The sequence below is a fragment of the Megascapheus bottae genome, chromosome 6 (assembly GCF_031878675.1).
Source record: "Megascapheus bottae isolate mThoBot1 chromosome 6, mThoBot2.hap1, whole genome shotgun sequence".
NCBI classification, from domain to species: domain Eukaryota; kingdom Metazoa; phylum Chordata; class Mammalia; order Rodentia; family Geomyidae; genus Megascapheus; species Megascapheus bottae.
Window position 1 is genome coordinate 53,883,699 of NC_143514.1, and position 23,731 is coordinate 53,907,429.

The window sequence follows — 23,731 nt, forward strand, 5'->3', positions numbered from 1 at the left end:
CTTATAAATTGCTTTTGCCTAGGTTTTCTAGATCCTCTTAATTTATTCAGATTGTTTTCATTTCTGTCTCAGTCCAAAGCACGAGACAAGCATGAAAGGAAAGAACATGGACAGACTAGGGAGAATGGAACACAGCTGCCCCATTTGAGCCTGGCTAGTGGGAGGGGTAAGGTTTTATTTAGGTCTTTGTAAGAACCAAAGAAAAATTGTAACTTCTTTGACCTTCCACAACCCAGACCCTTCTTCTTTTGCCTTCTCTTACCTGTGAATAAACTACAGCATTCCAGGAATAATATACTCATAATACCTGTGCATAAAATGTTTTGAGGAAAACAAAAAAGTAAGAAGAGGGAATCACATCATTTAGGAATTCCTGTTGTTTTACATGCAGTGGCAAATAACAAGATGGTACAACTTCTATCCTTTCTCCAGAAATACAGTGAAAGGGCACAGCATTCATAATCAGCCGACAACTCTTTCGGCCTTTTGGGCAGGTCTAGCCATACTTGTGGTTTCAGTGGTACATGACCTTCTGCCGATGGCTCACCTGCCTGTGTACATAGCGCACTGTTCCTGTGGGCGGGCCGAGCACTTTCCGTCAATGTTGTACTGTATGTGATGAATTGTGTTGGTCTCTGAATCTTTCTGCAGAAGAGGAGTAACTGCTCCGGGTACCTTGACCTTTGTACAGCTCAGAGGCCAACACGGTGGGCTTGTGACTCTTTAGCAAAAAGGCCCATGTGATGATGATGATAATGATGATGATGATGATGAGTGTACATACATATGGTTATATGGGGAAGATTTCTAAATAAAAGTTTTGCAAAAGGTCCAGGCATTGTTTGTTCTTTGGTCCTGTAGGCCTAAGAACCTATCTCCTTAGAAATAGGGATACCTCCAGGATCTGGCTATCTTCTTTTGGAAATGGGAAGTCCCTACCGTGGCTGGCAGGCCTGATGCAAAGGAAGAAGGTTCCCTCTCACGGTTTGCATTTTTTTCTTCTCCTGCCTGGCCTCCCAGAAGGCCTTTTTTCCCCCTCCAGTCCTGAGGCTTGAACTCAAGGCCTGGGCACCATCCTGGGATTTCTCAAGGCTAGTGCTCTACCAGCTGAGCCATGGAGTCCCTTCTGGCTTTTTCTGTGTATTTATACTGGGGAAATTAAACCCAGGGCTTTGTGCATGCTAGGCAAACACTCTACCATTAGGCCACACTCCTAACCTGCAGGGCTTTTTTTCCCCTTAGCATCCATGTCCATATTTTCAACTCAGGGCAACGCCAGCAGGTTCCTTCTCTTTGTGTAGGATCAGCTTTCATATCTGTGGTAGTTGCTTCCAGCCCAGGCTCAGGAGACTAAGCTGTCTCCATAGGTGGCTCCAGATTCTCTGATGACATCATGGAGATGCAGTTCTTAGGCCTTGAGGACTGGGAGCTCAGTCACAGATGTAAGGCTTTGGAAGCTGCCTGTGGTGGGTTCTGTATTACCTGAGGATTCCCCTAGAGGCTTAAGGTGACTTGATGTGAGACTCTGGGTCTGGGGAGAGCATCTCACACGGGCTGTGTGTGGTCCTCAGGGACTTCAGAAGGGAGAACTCTTCCAGCTGAGTGTGCATACTGCCTTCATTCACTTTACAAGCATTTATTGAGCACTTGTAGTAGGCCAGACATTGCCTCAGGGGCTGGGGAATCTGGAATTGAACAAAGATCTCTGATTTTGTGGAGCTTTAAATTCCATAAGAGGAGACAATAAACACACACACACACACACACACACACACACACACACACACACACACACCACAAATACAATAAAAAAAAGTTAGAAAATGAGCCACTAATGCAGACTGCTGTGCTGAGAGGAATTTCAGGATCTTGCTGATACCTTGCTCCATCATGATAAGCAGGAGCTTTTGGCAGCTTCTGCCTCGGAGAAGTTCCATTAACTGGAGGACAAAGGTAGGACCCCAGCTTGAAGATCAAGCTCTGGTTAGTAGGAAGCTTTGTAGTTTTTTGAAAACTCAAGCATGCATTTCCCTGACCCAGGATGAGGAGAAACGTGGGCAGGTGTGGTTGAGAGATTTTGCCCCTGGATGAGCCAGTGAGAGCTGGTGATAGGAGGGAGGAGAGAGAGAGGAAAGCAAAAGGAAGGAAACAAGCAAAAAGAGCAAGGGAGAAAGAAAGAAAGCAAACAAGAAAAAGAAGGCAAGAAAGGAAAAAGAAAAGGGAAGGAAAAAGAAAGAAAATAGAGAAAGCCGTGCTGGAGAATAGAACAGAATGGCGTTTGTGTAGTGGAAGTGGTTAGCCAAGTCCAGTGCAAGCAAGTAAAGGCGTGCCATATCGATGGGGTTTAGAGACATGGAAAGTACTGATGGCTGGATGAGAGCAGCATCAGGGAGGAGGGGCAGCAACCAGGAAAGGTATGAGAATAGTTGATGGAGCCCTATGCCTCAGCACCTTGGGAGTTCTACTTGCACCAATGCCCTTCAATATTTACAGTGAGGAACTCCTCTGGTGCCTGGCCTCCCAGCTCAGTTCCAAAGCCAGCAAGGGAAGAGTGTAGAGATAGAGGCTGAGGAGGACTTCCTACACAAATGCCTGCTCCAGTGCCTCTTGCCAGGAAGCCATGATCCTGGGGTGAGGAGAACAGATCTGCCATGGTGGAATTGTGGGAGGAGAAAAAGAGAAAGAGAGTGCTGCTGCAGGAAGGTAGACAGTTCTACCCTGGGCTAGAGAGACAGGAAGGGAGGGAGGAAAGAAAGGAGGGAAAGAGGGGAGAGAAAATGTCATTCTCTTTTTATAAAGCCACAGTTATAGGAGATTAGGGCTCACTCTTAGGACCTGGGCTGCTCCTCTGGGCTAGTGAGAAGTAGGTGAGCGCCTCTGACTGCTTGGGCCGACAGGGGTGGTTCTCCTTGGAGGGGTGAGTGGGAGGAGGACGTAAGCTTTCTGGGGCTGGGCTAATGCCGCCTGGTTATCACTTCTAGGCCTGGGTGGGGAGGTGTGGAGTGATGGAAATCAGGAGTTATTTATCTCACAGTAGCCCAGCCTCCTCATGCCTATGACCTTCTTCCTTGTCTGAAAAACAACTTAACCACTGCTCAGCAGCAGGTTCTGCCCCTCTTACCCCACTGCCCTTGTGACCAGGCAGTCCTAGGGACCAGGATACAGACCCCGGAGCAATAGATGTTGGCAATCATAAGTCTGAGTAAGGGAAGGAGAAGGCCAGGGTCACCCAGGAGAGAACTTGAGCCCCAGAGAAGATAAAGGCCTTTCCAAGGCCTTTCACACACACACACACACACACACACACACACACACACACACACACACACACGATGTGAATTTGGGTCTACCTCCAGAACCAGTACACCAGACCCCATAGAAAGGAACAAAGACTCAGTGGGTAGCAGGTGTATTTGGAGTAGATGGGCCTGGGCCATGCTATGGGAGAAGATGGCAGCTTAGCTTATTCTAGCCATCTGCTCTGAACTAGGACCAATCCTCATGGGTAGTGGAGAGCTTGTGAGCAGCAGTAGGTGGCAGTGAGGACCGTAGGTACATGTACATTTCATAAACCAAGGTACTAGAACCTAGGTGGGAACAAGCAGACAAGACAACTGGACTACTAATAGAGCTAGGCTTTTGGGAACAGAGTCACCTGGGTTAAAACTTAAGCAATGCTGCTTAATATACTGGCTGTGTGACTCTGGGTGAGTCAGTGTACCTCTCTGAGCTTCCATTGCTGTATGCAGAGTTATCACAGCACTTCCAAGTAATCTATAGGAAGAGCTTGTGTTTTACAGGAAGAAGACCTTGTTAATGGGATTGAGAGGGGGCTGAAGAAGCAGCGGGGTCCACCCCATCCTGTCTGCAAGGGCTCACAGACTGGATGGAAGAGGAGTAAGGAAAGGGAACATGAAACATTACAGTTCTGGAAGCTCCAAAGTGCTATGAGAAAAGGCCAGTGGCCACAAGGGCCTGGTGTTGGCTCTACCCAAATGTTTATAGATCTCTTCAGGCCTGAGGGGAAGGCTGGGGAAGGCTTCATGGGTGAAGTACTATTTTCTGTCCTAAACCACAGCATCTTCTCTTTGTAGCTGAGGCAGGCCCTTTGCACTGCTTCAGATCCCTCTCCTGGGTCCCCTATTCCTGCCCAGGCTGCCAGGCATCAAGCAGTGGTAGGCCACTGTGACATCCCTTCCTCTTGCCACCTTTCCCCACATAGTTGTTCTGAACCCTGCCTCCCTCCCTAGCTCCTGGCCTTTTCTGTCCGCACACAATAACAGGATGTGATCCGTTCGAAGAGAGGAAGTGGGGAGAACGGGCAGTGCTGATAGCCAGGTCTGACTCTCCACTCCTGCCCTCCCCTGTGGACCAGGCCCTGCAGTTTCTCCTCCCCCAAGTGCTGTCTGGGCTTCTCCAGGTCTAGGAGGGATGGATGAACGTGTGGTCTTTAGATCCATCCAGGCCTGGTGAAGCCTGTGGAGAGACACACTTTCCTAGGAAGCCTATGGGACGAGCTGTGGTCTCTGGGTTATTTCCTGGAGCTGTTAGAGCCTGACAAGGAGGCAGGTGAGTCTCTCAGCCTCCATGTCAGAAGTGTCCCAGCTGCCCATTTACTTCTCCCAGTTCTCGTGGACCTAATCTAAACCTCTTGTGAAGGGCTAATCTTCCAAGGATAGGCTGCACAGTTAGGGAAACTGAGGCTCAGAGAGGAAAAAGATAAGAACTTGGAGCTAGGCTGCAGGTAGAACACAAGGCTTTGCATGTGACTATTGGCTCCTGGATAAAGATTTAGACTCATATCCCTTAAGTTACTGTTACTTAAGTTACTGTTCACTTAAATTGTCTGCTTTGCTGGATTGGGCAATGCTGGAGATACAAATCAGTCAGGTGGTTGCATCCACATATTAAGTCTAAGAGAGGAGTCTGACTCAGCTAGGGGTCATGGAAGCTTCCTGGAGGAAGCTGGCTTTTGAAGGAGAAGCTGAAATTTGTTAGGTGTGCAGAGAGGGAAGGCATTGGGTGGCAAGAGTGGCATGGACAGAGGTGCAGCACTAGGAAGGGCAAGATGTGCCCGTGGTGGCTGTGTTAGGGCTGGAGAGGCCAGGTCACTAGAGGCTTTTCTGCCATGAGGGCAGTGGGGAGCCACTGAACTTATGAACATGTTGGAGCATGGTCAGATCTTGTGTTTTGGGGACCCTGTGGGTAGGTGTAGTGGCAATCAGTGAGAAGTCAGAGGGTTGAAGTCACAGCACAATGCCTGGCAAGAGTCGGGGAAGAGCTTGCTACTGCTGCAGAATCAGAGGGCTGTGTGTGTTTATGAGAAGTAAAGGCTAATTGCAGGACCACAGGACTGGAAGGTAGGGGACTCAGGAGAGCCCAGAATTTCTGAGAACTAAGTGCCAATTGGCTCCTTTTTTTCCTCAATACACTTTCCCAAGCTACCCATCGATTGCACCATTTAATTCTATGCCTATGAAAATGTCAGTCTTCAAAGGACAGTGGATCTAGGGCAAAGAGATTGTGTGCAGATCCCCTGTGAAGGACAGGTTTGGGTAGAGCAGATCCAAGGGACCCCCAGACCCCAGACCTAGGAAGCCCAGAAAGAGGACATGAGACCCCAAGAATAAGCTTGTACCATACTCTGTTCTGCAGCTTATGTCTGCCAAAAACCAACTCCTCCCCAAAACCCAGTGTAGTGGAAACTCCTGTTTACAGATGAGAACCCCTGGGCTTAGTGAGGTTCAGAAAGAAAGCTGGCTAGCGAGTGCTGATGGCTTACACTTATAAATCATAGCTACTTAGGAAATTGAGATCTGAGGACTGCAGTTTGAAGCCAGCCCAGGGCAAAAAAAGTTTGTTAGAATCATCCCCAATGGAACCAGCAAAAATAAATAAAAAATAAAAACTAGAAATGGAAATGTGGTTTAAATGGTAGAGTGCCAGCTTTGAGGCCTTGAGTTCAAACTCCAGTTTCAGCACAAGACAAACAAAAAGAAACCTGGCTAGAATCCTACTCCTGGCTGCTTGGGGAGCTAATTCCTCACCCCACTGCAAGTGTACCCCTTTATATGGCCACAATCACTGCAGATGGGCACCTCACATCCTAATCCATTAGGTTGGACTCCTCTGAGGGGGAAATCAGGAGATGGTCCCCCATCTACTGAGGGAAGTTTATGTTATTCCCTGGGTGTCTGTGTTATTCTCTTGATTTAATCTCTGTCGTACAGATGGAGATCTGACAGAAGATATCCCTTCCCCCTGCTCAGACCCTATCCTCTTGCTATCCCGTGATGAAATCCCTCAAGACCCCTGTCTTTCTGAGATTCAGTAGAGCTACAGGACCTGCATGAAAAGTCTTTCCCACCCTAGGCCTGCTGACAGACTGGCCAGCTGAGCCAGATGGGGGGACCCAGGCTCCTCAGCTCTTTCCAGCTCACCAGCTATAGCCTGGGATCTTCAGTGTCCCTGGGTCCCAGGCTTTGCAGGATCTCAGGGGGGCTGGGCCTTCTGCCCTCTGGCCGTTCCCACACAGGCTGGCGAAGCCTTGTCTCTTAGCACTCCGCCCCTTTCTCCAGCAATCCCCAGGGTGCCGCTGTTCAATGGGCTATCAGGCTTGCCCATCACTCTCACGCCCCCTCCCATTACCCCTGAATAGGTGGGATCCACACAGACACAAGCACTCCCAGCCCCAAGCCCCTAGCCAATCTCTCTCAGGACGGTTGTCCTGGGACCTCAGGGCTCTCATACCTGCCTTTCCATGCTCAAGACCTCCAGGCTTGTGAGGCTGGCTGGCTGGCTCACTAGAAGCTTGCCTCTTCCATTGTCTGGGAAAGGCTCCCTCTAATGGAGTAAGCTAAGGTAGGTGCCTGCAGGCAGCTGAAGTAGGTGCCCACTCTCTGTACCTAAGATTCCTGCTGTGTCATTCTAGTCAGGTAACAGTGAGAGCTCTGAGACCCTCGGTGTCCCAGAGAGGAAAGGAAAGCCTTGTTCAGAGTCTCAGTGCTTCTCCCTGCTCCTTTGGCTTTGATGGCTACTGCAGCTTCTCTGTGACAATACAAGGGGACGCCTGGGGCAGACAGGCAGGGTAAAGCAGTGGTTGGCTGGCTTGCTTTTTTGGAGGGGAGTGTTGGCCTCAGGCCCCTTCAGGGTCCACATCTGCTGGGTTGGGGCTGCGCCAAAGGCGGCTGGTGAGTCCAGTTGCCTGGCTGCACTGCTGTGGGAGCAGGCTGGCAGGCTCAGCACCATGCTAATGAGGGCAGACACAGGCCAGGAGGGGGAAGCATGCTTTTGTCCTGCACTTGTCCTTGCTGAGAGTCCTCAGAGAGAGAAAATAGGCCCTCCTCAGACCCAAGTGGACGTGATTAGTCTGCCATCACTCACTTTGATGGCTCCAGTGCTCTGGACATGGGGACAGAGATGGCCCTGCACTGTCCTTCTGCTTTCCACAGTGTCTTCCTGTAGAGTCACCCCCTTCAAGAGCTGCTTCCAGCCAGGCACCACTGGCTCACACGTAGGTACTCAACAGACTGAGATCGCAGTCTGAAGCCAGCCCTGGCAGGAAAGTCCTTGAGACTCTTATCTCCAGTGAACTACTCAGAAAAAGCCAGAAGTGGTGCTGTGGCTTAAGTAAGAGTGTTAGCCTTGAGCAAAAGAAGCCCAGGCCCGGGCCCGGGAGTTTGGCCGAGCGGTTAAAGTGCTTGACTAGCATGCACAAAGACCCGGGTTCGATTCCTCGGTATCCCACATACACAACCAAGCCGGAAGTGGCAGAGACAAGCTGGCCGGGCCGGAGCGAGCGGGGCCAGAAAGAGAAAGGGGCCAAAAAAAAAAAAAAAGAAGCCCAGGCCCTGAGTTCAAGCCCCAGGACCAGTCCCCAGGCCCTCAAAAAAAGGAAGGAAGAAAGAGAGAGAGAAAACAGCTCCCAGAATGCTGGACTATCTTCTCTTCCTCTATTCTCTAAAGTGTTGTTGTACCTGAAATATCCTTCATCATCAGGAAAAGGTCCTCATGATAGATTGTCTTCAAAACCATGTTTGCTTTCTGGACGGCCTCCTCTACTTTCTGAATGCAAGGTCCTAGGGCTGCTTGGCATACATAGGTATGCACATTCTGGCCTTCCCTGGTTAGGCTGTGAGCTGCTTCGTGCTGAGGCAGTGTGAGGGGTGCCTGGGAGGGGCTCTGTAATACTTACCAAATCATTTCCTCAGCCCTCAAGGTGGGTGGTTGTCATAGATCATAAGATCTATGTCATAGATCATAGATCAGAGATAGGAAAGAGCGAGTGATTTGTGTGACGTCACATTGGGTGATGGGGACTGGGCCTCCGAGCACCCTTGCAGGCCTCCTCCAGAGGAGGGCTTCTCCAGTTTTTATTTATTTATTTATATTTTTTGTTTGCCGGTACCAGGGCTTGAGCTTAAGGGCCGGGGCTTACTTCTCCCCCCACACCCCCAGGGCACAGCTTAGGTACAGCTTTTTGCTTTTTGGTGGTTAACTGGAGATAGAAGTCCCCCTGGGCCATGAGCCACTGGTATTCAGTGTGGCTTTTCCAGTTTGGGTGCAGGGACATCCAAGAAAATCTGAGGAAATAACTCAGGCAGAGTACAAACGTGACTAGGGAACACAATCATATCTTTATTTATTATTGCTATTATTGTTGTTTGTGTTATGGAGATGATATCACTCTTGTAACCTAGGGTGGATTTGAACTCGATGTCCTCCTGTTTTAATCTCCTGAGTACTAGGATGGCAGGCTTACATCACCACAGGGGAAATACATCTTTTATTTCTACCAAGCTGAAATGAAGATTTTTACCTTTATTGATCTAGGAAGCAAATCATAACAGTATCAGTAAGTAGCGCCTGTGAATTTTGTCACCAGTGGAAACCACATCATATTGTGGTAGATTACCTTGAAATATCATTTATGATAATTTCCATCTTGCAATTATGATAGATATTAGACTGGTTTTTAGATATTGTTACTTAGTCAATAAAAAGGAACACATATCATATAAATGTTTTTTTTCTGTCGGTCTTGGGGCTTGAATTGTATCATAAAATTTTAAGATGCCTTAGCAATTATATTTCAGTACTTTGATTTTTATTATAATTCTTTGTGGGCTTTTTTTTTTTTTTTTGCCAGTCCTGGGCTTGAGCTCAGGGCCTGAGCGCTGTCCTTGGACTTTCTCAAGGCTAGAGCTCTACCACTTGAGCCTCAGCACCACTTTCGGCTTTTTTGTATGTATGTGGTACCAAGGAATTGAACCCGGGTCTTCGTGCATGCTAGGCAAGCACCTTAACCACTAGGCTAAACTCCCGGCCCTGTGGGCTTTTTTTTTTTTTTGGCCAGTCCTGGGGCTTGAATTCAGGGCATGGGCACTGTCCTTGAACACAATTTGTTCAAGGCTAGCACTCTGCCACTTAAGCCTTAGCACTACTTCTGGCATTTTCTGGGTATGTGGTACCAAGGAATCAAACCCAGGACTTTGCACATGATAGGTGAGCACTCACCACTAGGTTTGGCTCCTGGCCCTGTGTTTTAGCTTATACATTTAAGCTATGCATATAAAAAGAGACCTTGTTGGCATGGGTAGCTTACGCTTGTATTTCTAGCTACTCAGGAGATCTAAGGATCTTGGTTTGAAATCAGCCTGGGTAGGAAAGTCTGTGAGACTCTTAGCTCCAATTAGCTATCAAAAAGCTGTGGCTCAAGAAGTAGACTAGCTCCCAGTCCCAGAATCTACCACATGGCCCAAGAGGCCCATGGAGGGAAAGACATGACACAGTGGCATGGGCAGACATGGCCACCAGCAACCATTCAGGGAGTAGAGAGGACCCATTAGTGCCAGGCCCAGAGCCAAAGGCTTTCCAGGCACTATCTCTCCTGAAGCCCTGCTTGGACAGGACTGGTTCTCTGGTAAAGAGAGGCTCTGGGTTTTACTTTTGTTTGCTTGTTCCTTTGTCCATTTGGTATTGAGACAGGACCTCACTATGTCATCAAGGCTAGCCTGGTACTTTATGTAGCCTTTGAAATTTTTTTTTTTGGTCAGTTGTGGGACTTGAATTCAAGACCTGGGCACTGTCCCTGAGCAATTTTGCTCAAGGCTAGTGCTCTGCCACTTTCAGCTACAGCTCCACGTTTTCTTTTCCGGTGGTTGATTGGACATAAGAGTCTCATGGCCTTTCCTGACTGGCCTGGCTCTGAATGGTGATCCTCAGATCACAGCCTCCTGATTAGTTAGGATAACAGGTGTGAGCCACCAGTGTCTGCCTGGCCCTTGAACTTTTAATTCTCTTGCTTCAATCTCTCAAGTGCTGGGATTACAAATATTTCCCACCAAATCTGGTAGGTTTACTTGTTTATTTTTAAATGACAAGCCTTTGATCCCCTATCCCCATTAATATTCCTCATGACAGAAACTCTGGAAAAGGCTGGGAGTGTGGCCTAGTGGTAGAGTACTTGCCTAGCATGCACAGAGCCCTGGGTTCGATTGCACAGTACCACATACACAGAAAAAGCTGAAAGTGGTGCTGTGGCTCAAGTGGTAGAGTGCTAGCCTTGAGAAAGCTCAAGGACAGTGCCAGGCCATGAGTTCAAGGCAAAAAAAAAAAAAAAAAAAGAGAGCGAGAGAAAGAAAGAAAGAAAAGAAACTGGAAAAAAACATGAGGGAAAGAGTAAAAAGAAGACAAAATCAGACTAGGCCATTTATATTTATAATGTTTTAGTGTATTTTCTTTAAAAACAAAACAAAAAACTAAGTCCTCCCTTCCCAGGCAGTGAAACTGAAATTGGATTTTGTTTAACTTTTGCATCTGGCTGTAGCCTTTAAAGTTATTTTTTATTCTAAAGGTTGAAGTTTGACCTTTTAGACAAAGCTGCAAGCATAAAAGGATCAGATGGTTTGAGTGTGATTCCCAGACAGAGCAAAGCGTAGGCACCCTGGGGCTGGCACTGTGCCCCTCTGGTGACTCTCACTGCCTGCTGGGGCTTATATCCTGAAAAAAAAATAAGGAGGGCTTAGGACAGGGAAGTAAGGCTTCACAAAAGCAAAAAGAAAACCCTATTTAGATCTGGGTGCTTCTACCCTTGACCAAGTAACCCCTGCATGACACAGTCAAATGTGTCATTCTCAGGCCAACCTAGGGAAGTATTGCTGAAAAATGGGAGAGCCTTGATCAGGTCATACAGCTAGTGGTAATTGAGGAGTCCATTGTAGGTTCTAGGGGACTCCAGCCTTGGCTCCCTTTTGTGTCCTACTCTCCTCTATAAACTGAAAGTTCCTACTTGCATACTTCTAGTGATCAGGAATCTATCACCTATCAGTCATTAAAAAAATCGTTCACTGAGCAAAATCCAGCTTCTCTGTGAGACATTTCCTATGAGACTCTTATCCTTTCTAAGCACAATTTGTTTTCCTTGAAGCAAGCAAAGCTCTGCAGATATATCTGGAGACAGAGACCTCTAGAGGCTTCTCTTCCCCTTCCACCCAACTTGTTCTTCATTTTCTCCAGCTTAAAAACATCCATGTCTGAGTCACATCACTAGGTGGCACCTTGACTCTTCTCTGAAGTTCTTGCTCTGCTGGGCACCCAAGCGTTTGGCCTATTTGGCCACTGTATCCTGTATACCGCTCTTCCATCCTTCAGTTCCCTCACACATGATTTTAAGTGTCACTCTTCTTTTCTGGGTTCTTTCCCACGCTGCTTCACTGCTCCCTGCCTCCCACAGCATTATTCTGTGGTTGGGAGATCTTATTGAAACTCAGGAAATCCCTGTCAAGTTCTTGCCTAAAACCTTACAATGGCCCTGCATTACGCATAAGTAAGAACCTTATCATCCATCCTTGTATCCCTACCATAGCCTTTATACTGCAAGGCCCCCCAAGATTCCCTTCCCAGCCCACTCTGCTGTCAGCCACTCCAGTCATGGGTGTCCACATATCTTCTCACTTCTCAACCCTGGCACTCAGTTCACAGCCTAGATTCCTGGGGAGTTGGCTGTGCCAACCTCTCCATGTGTATAGCTCCAGACTGGGCCTCAACTCTGACTTCACACTTACTCCGTCCAAGATAACCTAGGAACCCTGCTTCCCCTACTCAGAAATGCCTCCTGCAGTCCCGGCCTACTTGAGCCATCTCATATTCTGAATCATGATGGCCTTATCCTTCAAGTACACCTAGCCTCAGTCCATATACCCGCAGTTTCCGCTGCTTGCATGAACTGAGCTGCTTCTCATTCTGGTCTTGAGGCTGGAATATGCCTCTCAACCAACCTCCCAGGCCTTCTTCTGGTGGTTTGGTTGTGTTTCTTTTGTTCAAAACTCTACAGTGGCTTTTTATTTCTCATTGAAGTAAGTAAAAGAGTGGACATTCTAAAGCCTCCCAAACTCCCTCTTCTCCACTCTGAAGTTTCCTTAGGGCCTTTGACTTGTCTTCCTTGCTTGGAACCCTTTCTCTTCTGACACTGTCTTCCTCACCTTCAGCTCGGCTCAATATCATTGCTTACAAGAGCCTCCCCAGTGAGCTCTACACATGGCACATCCTTCTGTAAGGTGCCCCTGTCCCTCATTCTGGTCTTTCCCGTAGTGTCACCTGGGTTTGCCAGTTTTTGTTTTAATCATTGTGACAAATACTCAAAAGAAATCATTTAGATGTAGGAAAGATTCATTTTGGCTCGCTGGTCAATGCATGATCTCTTTTGTTACTGCGGGCAGGCCTGTGGTGAGTCAGTCACAGTATAGGCCTAGAGGGACAAATGGGGCAGAGCTTCCAGGGAAGCCAGGAAGCAGAGAAGACCAGGATGGGCAGGAGCAAGACCCCTTTCAAAAACCTGTCCACTTAGATTCCATCTCTTATTTCTCACTGTTTTCCAATAATGTCATCATATCATGAATCTGCCCAGAGAATAATCTATTGATTACAACAGAGTCCTCAGGGTCTCATGATCTCTTCTTCAAACTGATTGACATCCAAGCCTTTCAGGGGCTATTTTGCAGTCAAGCCTTAATATCATCTGATCTGTCTTATCCACTTGATTTTTTTTGTTTCCTTGATCTCTCTGGAACATCAGCTTTATAAGGGAAAGGACTTTATATGCTCATTGTTATATCCTTAGCATACTGACCACTGCCTGTTCACAGAAGATTCTTGGTAAATATCTGTTGAATGAATAAATGAACGAATCTTAGACTTGATACTGTTTTTTTTTTTCTGATCTCTCACACTGATGATATCCACATTCACACTCTCTTAGGGTCCATGGACATGCTTTGAAACATTAAATACAGCTTCAATTTCTAGGCTGTCTGATGTGAGCTCTATCTTATTCACTTTTGTATCTCTAGTCCTCCAGTTGGCATTAAACATGTGCTGAATGAGTGGATGAAAGTAAGCTAGGGTGTGATTGGTTGTCACCATAAGTGGGTGCTGAGTAGAGGGACTGAGCCCCAGGCTGGATATAGGGCTTAGCACTGTGTGTGTGTGTGTGTGTGTGTGTGTGTGTGTGTGTGTGTGTGTGTGTGTGTGCTGGGGACTGAACTCAGGGCTTGGTTGCTGTTCCTTAGCTGTTTTGAACAAGGTTGAAACAGTTGAGCTATACCTCTACTTCCAGTTGTTCGCTGGTTAATTGTATATGAGTGTTATGTATTTTACCCGCTCTGGCTTTGAACCATGATCCTCAGATCTCAGTCTCCTGAGTAGCTAGGATTACAGGATTGAGCCACCAGCACCTAGCCTATCTGTTGTATTAGTTGATCATTTGGTCATCACTTGGTCCTCTTTTGGTACACAGTTTATCCAGCTAAAGAATGGTAAGCCTGTAAGGCAGGAGCTACTGTGATTCTAGAAGTCATCTCCCCAGCTTGGTTCCACTGCTGGCCCAGAGCCCTGGGTGTGGCAGCAGGGCTATGTTGGAACACAGGGAAGGATTTGGCCCTGGGCCGTCTGCTGGCATGGGGCTCCTGGTCTTGGCTGGATGAGGAGGCAGTAAAGGAATTGATGGATCTTCCCTACTGGGGGGTCCTGGCTGTAAATCTCTCTGGTCCAGTGGAGTTGCCTAGGACCCAAGAGCCACAGCCAGTGCATTCTTTAGCTCAGCTGGCACCAGTCTGGTGCTTCTGCCCCTTCTAGCTCCTGGCACTGGGGCCCTGAGACAGGAGCAAGCACCCATTTGATCTGAGCTGATCATAGCCATAGCTCTGAGCCCCAGAAGTCCTTTGTCTAGAGTTACCAGTATTTTTAGATCTATTCTAGACTCCAGAATCAAGATTTCTTTTCCTACTTTGTGCCATAAAATCCTATACACTCTCAGAGAAATTATTTATTTATTGAGTACTAGGACTGAGGCTTATGGCTTTGTGCTCTTGCTTGATTTTCTTGCTCATGGTAGATGCTTTACCAGTTGAGCCACACCTTCAAAGAAATATTTGTTACAGATATGTGATAAAATGCAAAGCAGGGCCAGGAGTTTAGCCTAGTGGCAGAGTGCTTGCTTAGCATGAACAAAGACCCAGGTTCGATTCCTCAGTCCCACATACATAGAAAAAAGCCAGAAGTGGTGCTGTGGCTCAAGTGGTAGAGCTCTGACTTTGAGAAAGCCCAAGGACAGTGCTCATGCCCTGAGCTGAAGCCCAGGACTGGCAAAAAAAAAAAGAGCAAAGGAAGCTTTCATGTCTGTGTACTACACATGTGCCCTTATGCTTTTCTTAGGTTGAGTTCTCTGCCTACATGGTCTTCCTCATCTTGTTTATTTGCCAAGTCAGCAATATCCAGAATTTATTTCATCCTGTCTTACATCACAGCCCAGGACATACCATGTGTTTTGTTCATAACAGCAGTGACTGTTTATAAGCTAAGGTTGGCCTTCCTTTCCACCCTAAGAAGGGATAGAAGCTGCCCAGGCCCCAGCCTTCTCTGCTAGACTAGGGTTGTAGCTATATAATACCACCTCCTGGTAGAAAGCAGAATGGAAGAAAAGCAGCAGCTGGGAGAAGGGTCCCCTGGAAACAGTTCTCCTGGCCCACTGGAACTTTCCTGGAAGTTAAGCATAGAAGCTCTAACTAGATGGAGGGCTTGATAGAAGCTGGGCTGGGAACAAGAGGGAAGAACTTAATGTTGCTGGAGCAGCTAGCTGTGTGAGGACCTCCTGGGACCAGGGACCATTTTCAAAACCAGCTGTCCATTTACATCCTCTTTCCCGGGATAACTTGTTTTGCTCCAGTATCTGAGACTTTGACCTGGAAGCTGATCATCTGATGTCCTTTCAGCTCAGCCTCTTCCTATATTGAGCCCAAAGCAAAGTCCAGAGAGTCTTTGCCTTTCTCTGGATTGTTGAGAAGGAAGGGTTAAGGGGGGTAGGTGGGGCTCTTTCTGTCTGGTGGGGTTCCTGTCACAGCAGAGACTTCCCTGTCTGACTCTCCTTGGATCGTTCCTTCCTTAGTTCCTGGATCATCCACTTTTCTCAGGTTTTGTCTTTCTCTTCACTCCTGCCCCCTCTTCCATTCTGTTTCCTCTTCCTTTGAGACCTGCATTCAGGTCCCTTGTTCTCTTTCTCTAATTTTGATACACATATCACGTGTCCTAGGGTGGCCATTTGCTCCCATTCTGAGGCAACACCATCCATGCAGCTGCCCATACCAGAAACAGCCTGGGAGTCACCTCCTAACCCACACCCTAGCTCGTCACCATTCTAGAAACAACACAGTGGCTTTTCTACCTCCTAAACAGGATTCAGGTCCACACCCCACCTCCACTCCCAGGCCTCCTCATTCCCTGTGGTCCTGTGGCAGCCTCAGCAGATCTCCTCTCTCCTCCCTAATGCCCACTCCATTTCCCCCAGATGCAGATCTGACCATGTGACTGCCCTGCTTAACGTCCCTTACTTCTCAAAGAGGCATGGTGGGTGTTTATGAAATCCAGTTCCATTCCTTACATTCCAACAAGCAATTCCTGGGCTGTTCATTAACACACAGAAAACTTTCTCCAGAGTGTACCCAGAGATTCTGACCTTTAGTTGGGGAGGGCAGGGAAAATAGGATTCACACAAGGTATCACTGATCCCTTGAGAATGGCCTAGTTTTGGATGATTCATGGATCCACTGCTCATGCATACATGCAGGCCTGTACATGCGCGCGCACACACACACACACACACACACACACACACACACAGAGCAGGTGCAAGACTCCCATTGTCACACTAATCCTAGTCCTACAATAAAGGGCTTCCAGTAGGCCCTATGAGCAGTAGTTTGGTGACTTCAGGCTGGGACCAGGTTGTGGAGAGGCCTCCTACTCAGGTTCTAGCTTCTACCCAGAAGAAGTTACTTCTAGTGTTCTACCATTTCCATCCTCCATAGCTGGCTCTCTTCCTTCCGTCTTTCTTTCCTTCCTTCCTTCCTTCCTTCCTTCCTTCCTTCCTTCCTTCCTTCCTTCCTTCCTTCCTCCCCTCCCTCTCCTCTCCCCTCCCTCTTCTTTCTCCCTTCCCTTCCCTCCCTCCCTCTTTTCCTTCCTTCCTTCCTTCCTCACCTCCCCCTCCTCTCCCCTCCCTCTCCTTTCTCCCTCCATCTCTACTTTTCCTGACTATTTGCCTTTCTTTTCTTTTTTCTTGACAGGAAGCAGTATTTTTGCTGGGGATGGTAAAGGTGAGATGCACAGAAGGGTCTGTTACAATAAAGATCCCGTCACTTGGCTAAGGGATCATGGGATATATTTGACCCCACTTACTTCTCTGCCACCATGACTTCAGATTCCTTAGCATTAGCCAGGTGCTAGTGGCTCACACCTGTAATCCTAGCTACTTGAGAGGCTGAGAATGGGAGGACCGTGGCTCTAAGCTGCTCAGGCTGAAAAGTTCATGAGATCCATTTCAGAGCAAGAAGCTTGGTTGTATGCCTTCCATCCTAGCTATGGTGAGAAGTGAAAAATTGGAGGGTTAAGGTCCAGGTGTGTGCCTGAGTACAAAGCAAGACCCTATCTTAAAAATAACCAGTGTAGGCCGGGAGCATGACCTAATGCTAGAGTGCTTGCCTAGCATACGTGAAGTCCTGGGTTCTCAGTACCACATACACACAAAAATCTGGAAGTGGTGCTATGGCTTAAGTGGTAGAGCACTAGCCTTAAGAACACCCCCAAACACTGCTCAGGCCCTGAGTTCAAGCCTCAGGACTGGCACACACAAAAAATAACCTGTGTAAAACAGGATTAGAGGTGGCATGTAAAGTGCCTGCCTAGAAAGTACAAGACCTTGAGTTCACACCTTAATGCTGAAAAAAAAATCATCTTCATTAAATTTGGTAAAGCCCAATATATTTGGGATGTGGATCTGCTGGTAGAGAACTTGAACTTGAACTTGGCTCAACCACATGCTCCCCGTGCTTCATCTTGGTGGAGATGGCTATGATAAATCATATTCACTTGTCAATGTGAACTCTGGCTGCTGTGCCTCGGGGCCTTCCATAGGTGCCCTGGATACTGCACGAGTTCCACAGCATAAACATCTGCTTGAAGAGCTGTCTCCAAGGTCCCTTAGAGAGCACCCCTCCCCCCATGCAAGAGGCTGTAGAGAAGGCTGCTGTTTGCAGCTCTTGTGCATCAAGCCCCCAAGAGGAAAAGAGCCTGTCCTAAGTCTCATACCTCAGCTCCTGTGCTCCTGGGGTGGATGGGGAGAGTAGGCCCTGCATGTGATCCTTGGCCTCAGGCCTAAGATCCTGAGCTGCTGGGCTGCTGGGTGACAAATCACCCTGATGGGAAAATTTTTGCCTCTTTTGAGGTGTCTAGCTCCATGACCCCTGTGTCTGAGGGACAGTTGAGCTTTCTCAACCTGCGTTTAGCCCAGACACCTGGGAGAAATCTTCCTCTACCTGCCACAGCAGGGCGGTGCCCCCTATCCACTCCTATGACTTACAGAGTGGACCATAGGGCCCATGGAGTGGGGTGGGGTGGGGGAGGTCTACCCTCTGGTCCAAGAGAGATCTGTTTGTTTTCCAGAAGCACAGGGGCCCAAGAGTTAGTGTTCAAGTGGGCTGTGAGAGGGCATGGATTTAGGGAGCCATTGGGATAATTAGGAGTTGGGAAGGGGTCACTGAAGGCAGGCTGTCACAGGGATCAGGGCAGGAGAGGGGGAGAAGAGAAAACAAAACTGGCTTTAGGGGAAGTGGAGAACTTTGAGACTTCCCTGGGCCTTAGGGGGTTTCCCCAGGCTTCCGGAGAAGCCAGCAGAAGTGTGTTTCCACTGCACACCTTCCTCTAAGCCCCACCCAGGCTTCTCCAAGGTAGGAGTGACAATGTGTCACTCTTCCCCAGAGACTGGCCCCATAACCAGGAAAGGTGAGCTCAGACACAGACTCTGGGGTTTGCAGGCGGCTACGACTCCCCATATTCACCTCCTTCCCTGGCCTCTGAAGTGTAACCCTGATTGCTTGCTCAGGGCGCTGGGCCCTGGCCAGAAAGGCCAGGCTCATTCTCAAGGGAGGGAGGGAAGAGGGCAGTTCCTCTTTACTGCCCGCCCTCTCCTCCTCCCTTTCTCCCTCCCTCCCTCCCCTTTTTTCTAAGCAGTTCATCACCTACTGGACTGATCTCTGCTGATCTCAGGCAAACATTTCAGTCTTCCAGGCAGCTCCAGGAGTGCAGACACCAGCGGACAGAGGAACGGAAGATCTCGGAGCTGCCTGCAGCCATGTTGGCTCTTAGCCTTGTGGTTCTGGGCCTGCTCGCTGCAGTGCCACCTGTGAGCTGTCAGCAAGGTAGCCCTGGACAGGGGAAGTGCCCTGGGCTGCAGGGAGGAGGGCGGCTGGCTGGGCCCTGGCGACCCAGGAGAAGATGGTGTGGTGTTCTAACTTGCCTCACCACCTTGGGCCCCAGACTTTGGAGGAAGAGCAAGTACTGGGTGAAGCAGAGGAACCAGGCCTAGACTTCAGCTTCTCCCTGTGGTTTGTTTCCTATGAATGGGGGGGCTGCCTTGCGTCAAGGATTTGGGGGAGCAAAAGGAGTTGAGACACAAGCCTCAAATTGCCCTATAGATGCTAGGGCCCATGGACTTCCTTAGGACAGGGTGTCAGAGCTGCCAGAAGGGAGGAGATGAGGCTCGAGGCAGGCTTACTAGGGGCAAGCCCCGTGCCCTCAGGACTTTGTCCATGGCTTTGATATAAATGCATATTGCCTCAGTTTGCCCCCCACCCATCTGAGTTCTTTGGCCAGCTCTATCTTGGTCTTGCTGTACAACCTGGAGGAAATCACAGTTTCTCTCAGAGTCTTACAAAATGAGGACCATAAACCCCACCCTGCCCACCTCCCAGAATTGCTGCCCAGTCAGGGGTGTGGAAGAGCTCTGCATCCAGGGAGGCACCACATTGAAAGCTCTGGGATCCATCCCACACTGTCGGGCTGCATCCTGTGGCTAGAGCCTGGTGATTACCATGAGACATGGGTCCAGACTAGCTGAAAAAGATGCTTTCATCTCCCAAGCTCTCATATAAGTTTGCTTTCATTCTCTCTTCCTCATCTTGGAGGCCCTCTGGAGATCAGAGAGGCCAAGTAACTTACCCAGGATACACAGCAGGGCAAGAAGTTACAGGACTTGGGCATCCTTGCCCCCTTGCTCTTTAGGCCCTAGAGCCACAGGGAAGGAGGAGCAGGGGATTGTGGTTTCTGGTGTATGGAGGGAATTGGCTGCAAGGTCTGGAGGAATGAGGAAGGGGCCTCACAGGATTGCCTCCAAGGCTTGAATTGGAGCTAAGTGAGCTAATGTGACCACAGACCAGACAGTACCACAACCCTCCTTCTTTCCCTCCCAACACCTACGAGGCTCAGGGAGCTACAAGAAGAGGCAGGACCTTCACTGCTGCAGGAGAGCTTTAGGGTAAACTTAAGGAAGGACTTTCAGATGAGGATGAGGCAGGATGGAGACTTTTTTTTTTTTGATTTTGCCAGTCTTGGGCTTGAGCTAAGGGCCTGGGCACTGTCCTTGGACTTTCTCAAGGTTAGAGCTCTACCACTTGAGCCTCAGCACCACTTCTGGTTTTTTTTCCCTCTATGTATGTGGTACCAAGGAATCGAACCTGGGTCTTCGTGCATGCTAAGCAAGCACTCTACCACTAGGCCAAACTCCTGGCCAGGATGGAGACTTTTGATGCTCAGCCTAGACCTCTCATCACTTAAGATGGTTCTAGGGATCAAAGTATTTTGTATTGAAGTAGGACCGTGCAGAAGTGGCTTCATGCCCTTCTGGGACACCTACCTGCTAGCTTTCCTCTGTCAGGTGAGAACTTACAGACTCATGAGGCCCAGTGGTGCTCTAGGAAGGAGAAAGCTCCTAAAAGCTACCAGTGGTTTGAAGGCAGAGACTTCTGGGAAATCCAGAAGACTGCATTTTGTATCCAGGGTAATGGTTGAGGCCTGGATGTGTTCTCTGACTCTAGTACATTGGGCACCCAGCTGGAAGGATACAAGTGGCTTGGATCTTATCTCTTTCCCGCCCCCTTGTCTTATATCCCTGGGTACAACTAGCTGAGCAGCTGCCTGCTATGACCTCATACGGCCAGCTCCTCCCAGAAAAACCTTTTGTTACAGAACAGGATCTTCCAGATGCCAGCTAGGAAGGAGGAGAGGGCCCACTCCCAGCTGACAAGGCCTAGACCAGCCATCCAGGAGACTGCCCTTTGGTCCCTGGGCCCCAGGTACTCCCTGGGGGGTCCTGAGCATAACCTCAGCTTAGGGACTGAGACTCTTGGCAGTCTCGATCTCATAGATAGCACAGAGCCCTGTTTCCTCATTGGCTGCTCAGTCCTTTCTCAAACAACTGTCTTCTTCTGGACCTCTGTCCTCTCCAGCCATTTCTCACACTCAGTCAGATTAGATGGGTCCCCAGGCACCCAGAATGTTTCCTGTGTTCCTGCAGTGGCTGATTGCCTCTGATTCAGGCCCCAGCCTTTGGAGGCAGAGACTCTGCCATCCCATGTTCTATACTTCCCTGTCCCCTATCCTTTCCAGGTCTGGGGAAACTCCAGCCCTGGATGCAGGGTGTCATTGCTGTGGCTGTGTTTCTGGTCCTTGTTGCAATTGTCTTTGCTGTTAACCACTTCTGGTGCCAGGATGATCCGTGAGTGCTGCCTGAGGGTCTTGGGTAGGGGCAGGTTTGAGTGGGCCCCAGGATCACCACTGGCCTTCTCTAGAAGGATGGACGAAACCCTGGGTCAGGTCTTCTCACTGTAAGGAAGGGAAACTAGGTCTCAAGCTCATAGGGTAAGTTCATGACAGAGTTAGATCTCAGGCTCGCTGGCTTCAAGACCTGTATTGTCTAGCCCCACATCTCAGGTGCTCCTCCCAGTGAGATTTGGAGAGATATCTTCTCTTCCTGGAGTCTCAAGGCTTTCATTTGCAGAGTTGGGTTAGCATCCTTACCTTCCTCTGGGGATGAAAAGTCTCTTCCTTGTCCAGTCAGCTGCCAGTCAAAGAATCCTCAAAGACTAGATGAACAATCCCAAGTTCAAGGGCAGCGGAAGGAAAGTGCAGTGTTCACCTCAGGTCCTGAGCTGGTGCAGGGATTTCGAAAAAGGTCTCCTTTGATTGCACATTTGTCCCAAAGCCTAAAGCACAAGGAGGAGCACACCTGGGTCCTGAGTTCAAGATCTGGCACCATGGCCACCTGACACAAAGATTAACGTCCTGCTGGGCAAGTCTGCATCTGGACTGGGACATTTTTCTCAGCTCTCACGAAGGTGACCTGGTGGGCCAGGGTACCAGCAGCAGCTCCGCATGGCTTGTAATGGAGTCATAAGTAACCCCACGTGTGGAGAGAGGAATGGAGATGCCCAGGGTTTGGCTAGTGAGGTGGGCAGGACCCAGGCCATTTGACACCAATGACCTGAACCTTGGGCTTTATCTTAGTGCAGCAGGATCCAATGGGATGGTCAGGGCCTCAGCTGTCACTCTGTTGTCACATGGCAGATGTATAGTAGTGAGCATGAAGAGTCATAAGGAGGCTGGGTATAGCTAGACAGTCGGGCCCTAGATGGGGCAGAGGCAATGCAGAGAGGGACCAGATCTAAGAGCTGGTTAGAAGGGAGGCCCGTGATAGTTGGACTGAGAGAGGAGTTGGACAAGAAACCAGGGTGTGGTTTAGGAACCTCACTGAGGCAGAAAACACAGAGGGAAAGCAAGTTTGGGGGTGACTACTGAGATTAGCGTTGAATCTGTATGTGAGATATCTGGGGACAGAGGAACAGATGGCAGGGTCTGTGTGGCCCAGAGTAGTTTCTGGAGTCCACATTGTAGGAGTTCACACTTAAGTAAGTGATAAGGAGCATTCTGTAAGAAATGCTTTGTTCCTCTACTGGGCCTAGCTCTGCCTTCAGTGGCCACTGACCACATCTGCTCCTGATTTGGAGCAGACACTGAGTCCTGCTGGGGTCTGCTCCAGGGTGCTGAGCTAGAGGAGTTGAAGAGTCAGTAGAAGGAGGCCTTGGACTTAGGACAAGTCTTTCTCAAATCTGATCCCTTATTATGGTGTAGGCAGGGAAGTATAAGATCAGGTAAGCTAGAAGCATGCCATGGGTGAAGCCCTGCTGGATAGAGAGGCTTCTGCCTCAGGGCCTTGAGAACCAGGATTTAGGGTAGGGTTTGTTTGGATAGGGTTTGTGGGTAGTACTGATGAGCCCTGTTCTTCACCCTCATTCCCAGGGAGCTTGGGAATGTGGTCCTTACTGTTGGAAACAAGGCAGATGGAGTCCTGGTGGGAATGGACGGAACGTACTCCTCGATGGCCTCCAGCTTCAGGTAAGCTGCTGGTATGAGAATGCCCTCCCAGTGCTCTAGGGCCATGGGGGTGGGGGGAGGAGCTACCATGGGGAAGGGGGTAGTGAGGAGATTAGCCAGGTCCACTTCACTCTGCAAGGACTACAGGGCCCTAGCAGGGAGATGAAGCCTAAGTGGAGAGAAAGGCTCTGTAATAGAGGAGGGGTCCCAGAGAAGCGGGAGATGGGGCTTAGGGGGATGGTGCTGAGAGCCTTCCAGTTTAGGTACCCAAACCCAGATGTGCTGCAAGTGCAAGAGGGGCCAGGGAGAAGATGGGATGGGAGGTCTGGTGACCCACCAGGCCCTGCCTTCTCCTCTTTCAGGTCCAGTGAGCATGAGAATGCCTATGAGAATGTCCTGGAGGAAGAAGGCAAGGTCCGCAGCACACCCATGTGACTTGGTTGGCCTGTGATCCTCAGCTGGGGCCTCTCCAGTGCCTGTAGTGATGCCCGCCACCCTTCAGCCCCTTCTCTGCAGGAATCTGTAATAATAGATCCACTCCCTCAGTCCTCACCTGACTTATAGCCATTTGACTGGGCCTTCCTGGGGGTCTCTTACCCAATTCAGAAGAGGACAGCTGGCTCTAAACTTCCCACCCCACCTCTGTGGGCATCTTCCCCACACCTGTGGACATGGCCCTTATTTCTGTGAAATAAAGACCTTTTGTACTTCTAGGCTGAGCTTCTGAAACAGCCCTCAAACTTGCAGCTTTGCCCTGACTCCCTGTCTCAATCAGAACAATCACCTTCTAAGGCCCAGTCATGGTGACTTTGGAGATTACCCAGGAAGCTCTGGGTTCTCTGGACACTGGAGCCAAGGGGCCCAGGCTGGAAAGTCTGAGGGCTGAGGGATCAGAGTTGGGGTCTTTCCCATGCATGGAGGAGATGAGGAGGCAGGAAGGCCAATGCCAGATGAACCCATGCCTGCCTGTGGTCAT

At 49.2% G+C, this 23,731-nt stretch overlaps 1 protein-coding gene and 1 non-coding gene across 2 annotated transcripts; one reads left to right on the forward strand and one right to left on the reverse strand.

Moving 5' to 3' along the window:
* Positions 1–17,511: 17,511 nt before the first annotated feature.
* Positions 17,512–17,642, reverse strand: LOC150061870 (small nucleolar RNA SNORA70). Its single transcript, XR_016536040.1, has one exon. It is a non-coding gene; the product is annotated as a small nucleolar RNA SNORA70 (small nucleolar RNA).
* A 907-nt stretch (positions 17,643–18,549) lies between these two features.
* Positions 18,550–23,468, forward strand: Pdzk1ip1 (PDZK1 interacting protein 1). Its single transcript, XM_090333756.1, has 4 exons — positions 18,550–18,746; positions 20,992–21,100; positions 22,681–22,776; positions 23,118–23,468. The coding sequence occupies exons 1-4, from the start codon at positions 18,680–18,682 to the stop codon at positions 23,188–23,190; spliced, it is 345 nt and encodes a 114-aa protein (XP_090189882.1). The 5' UTR covers positions 18,550–18,679; the 3' UTR covers positions 23,191–23,468.
* The last annotated feature ends 263 nt before the right edge of the window (positions 23,469–23,731 follow it).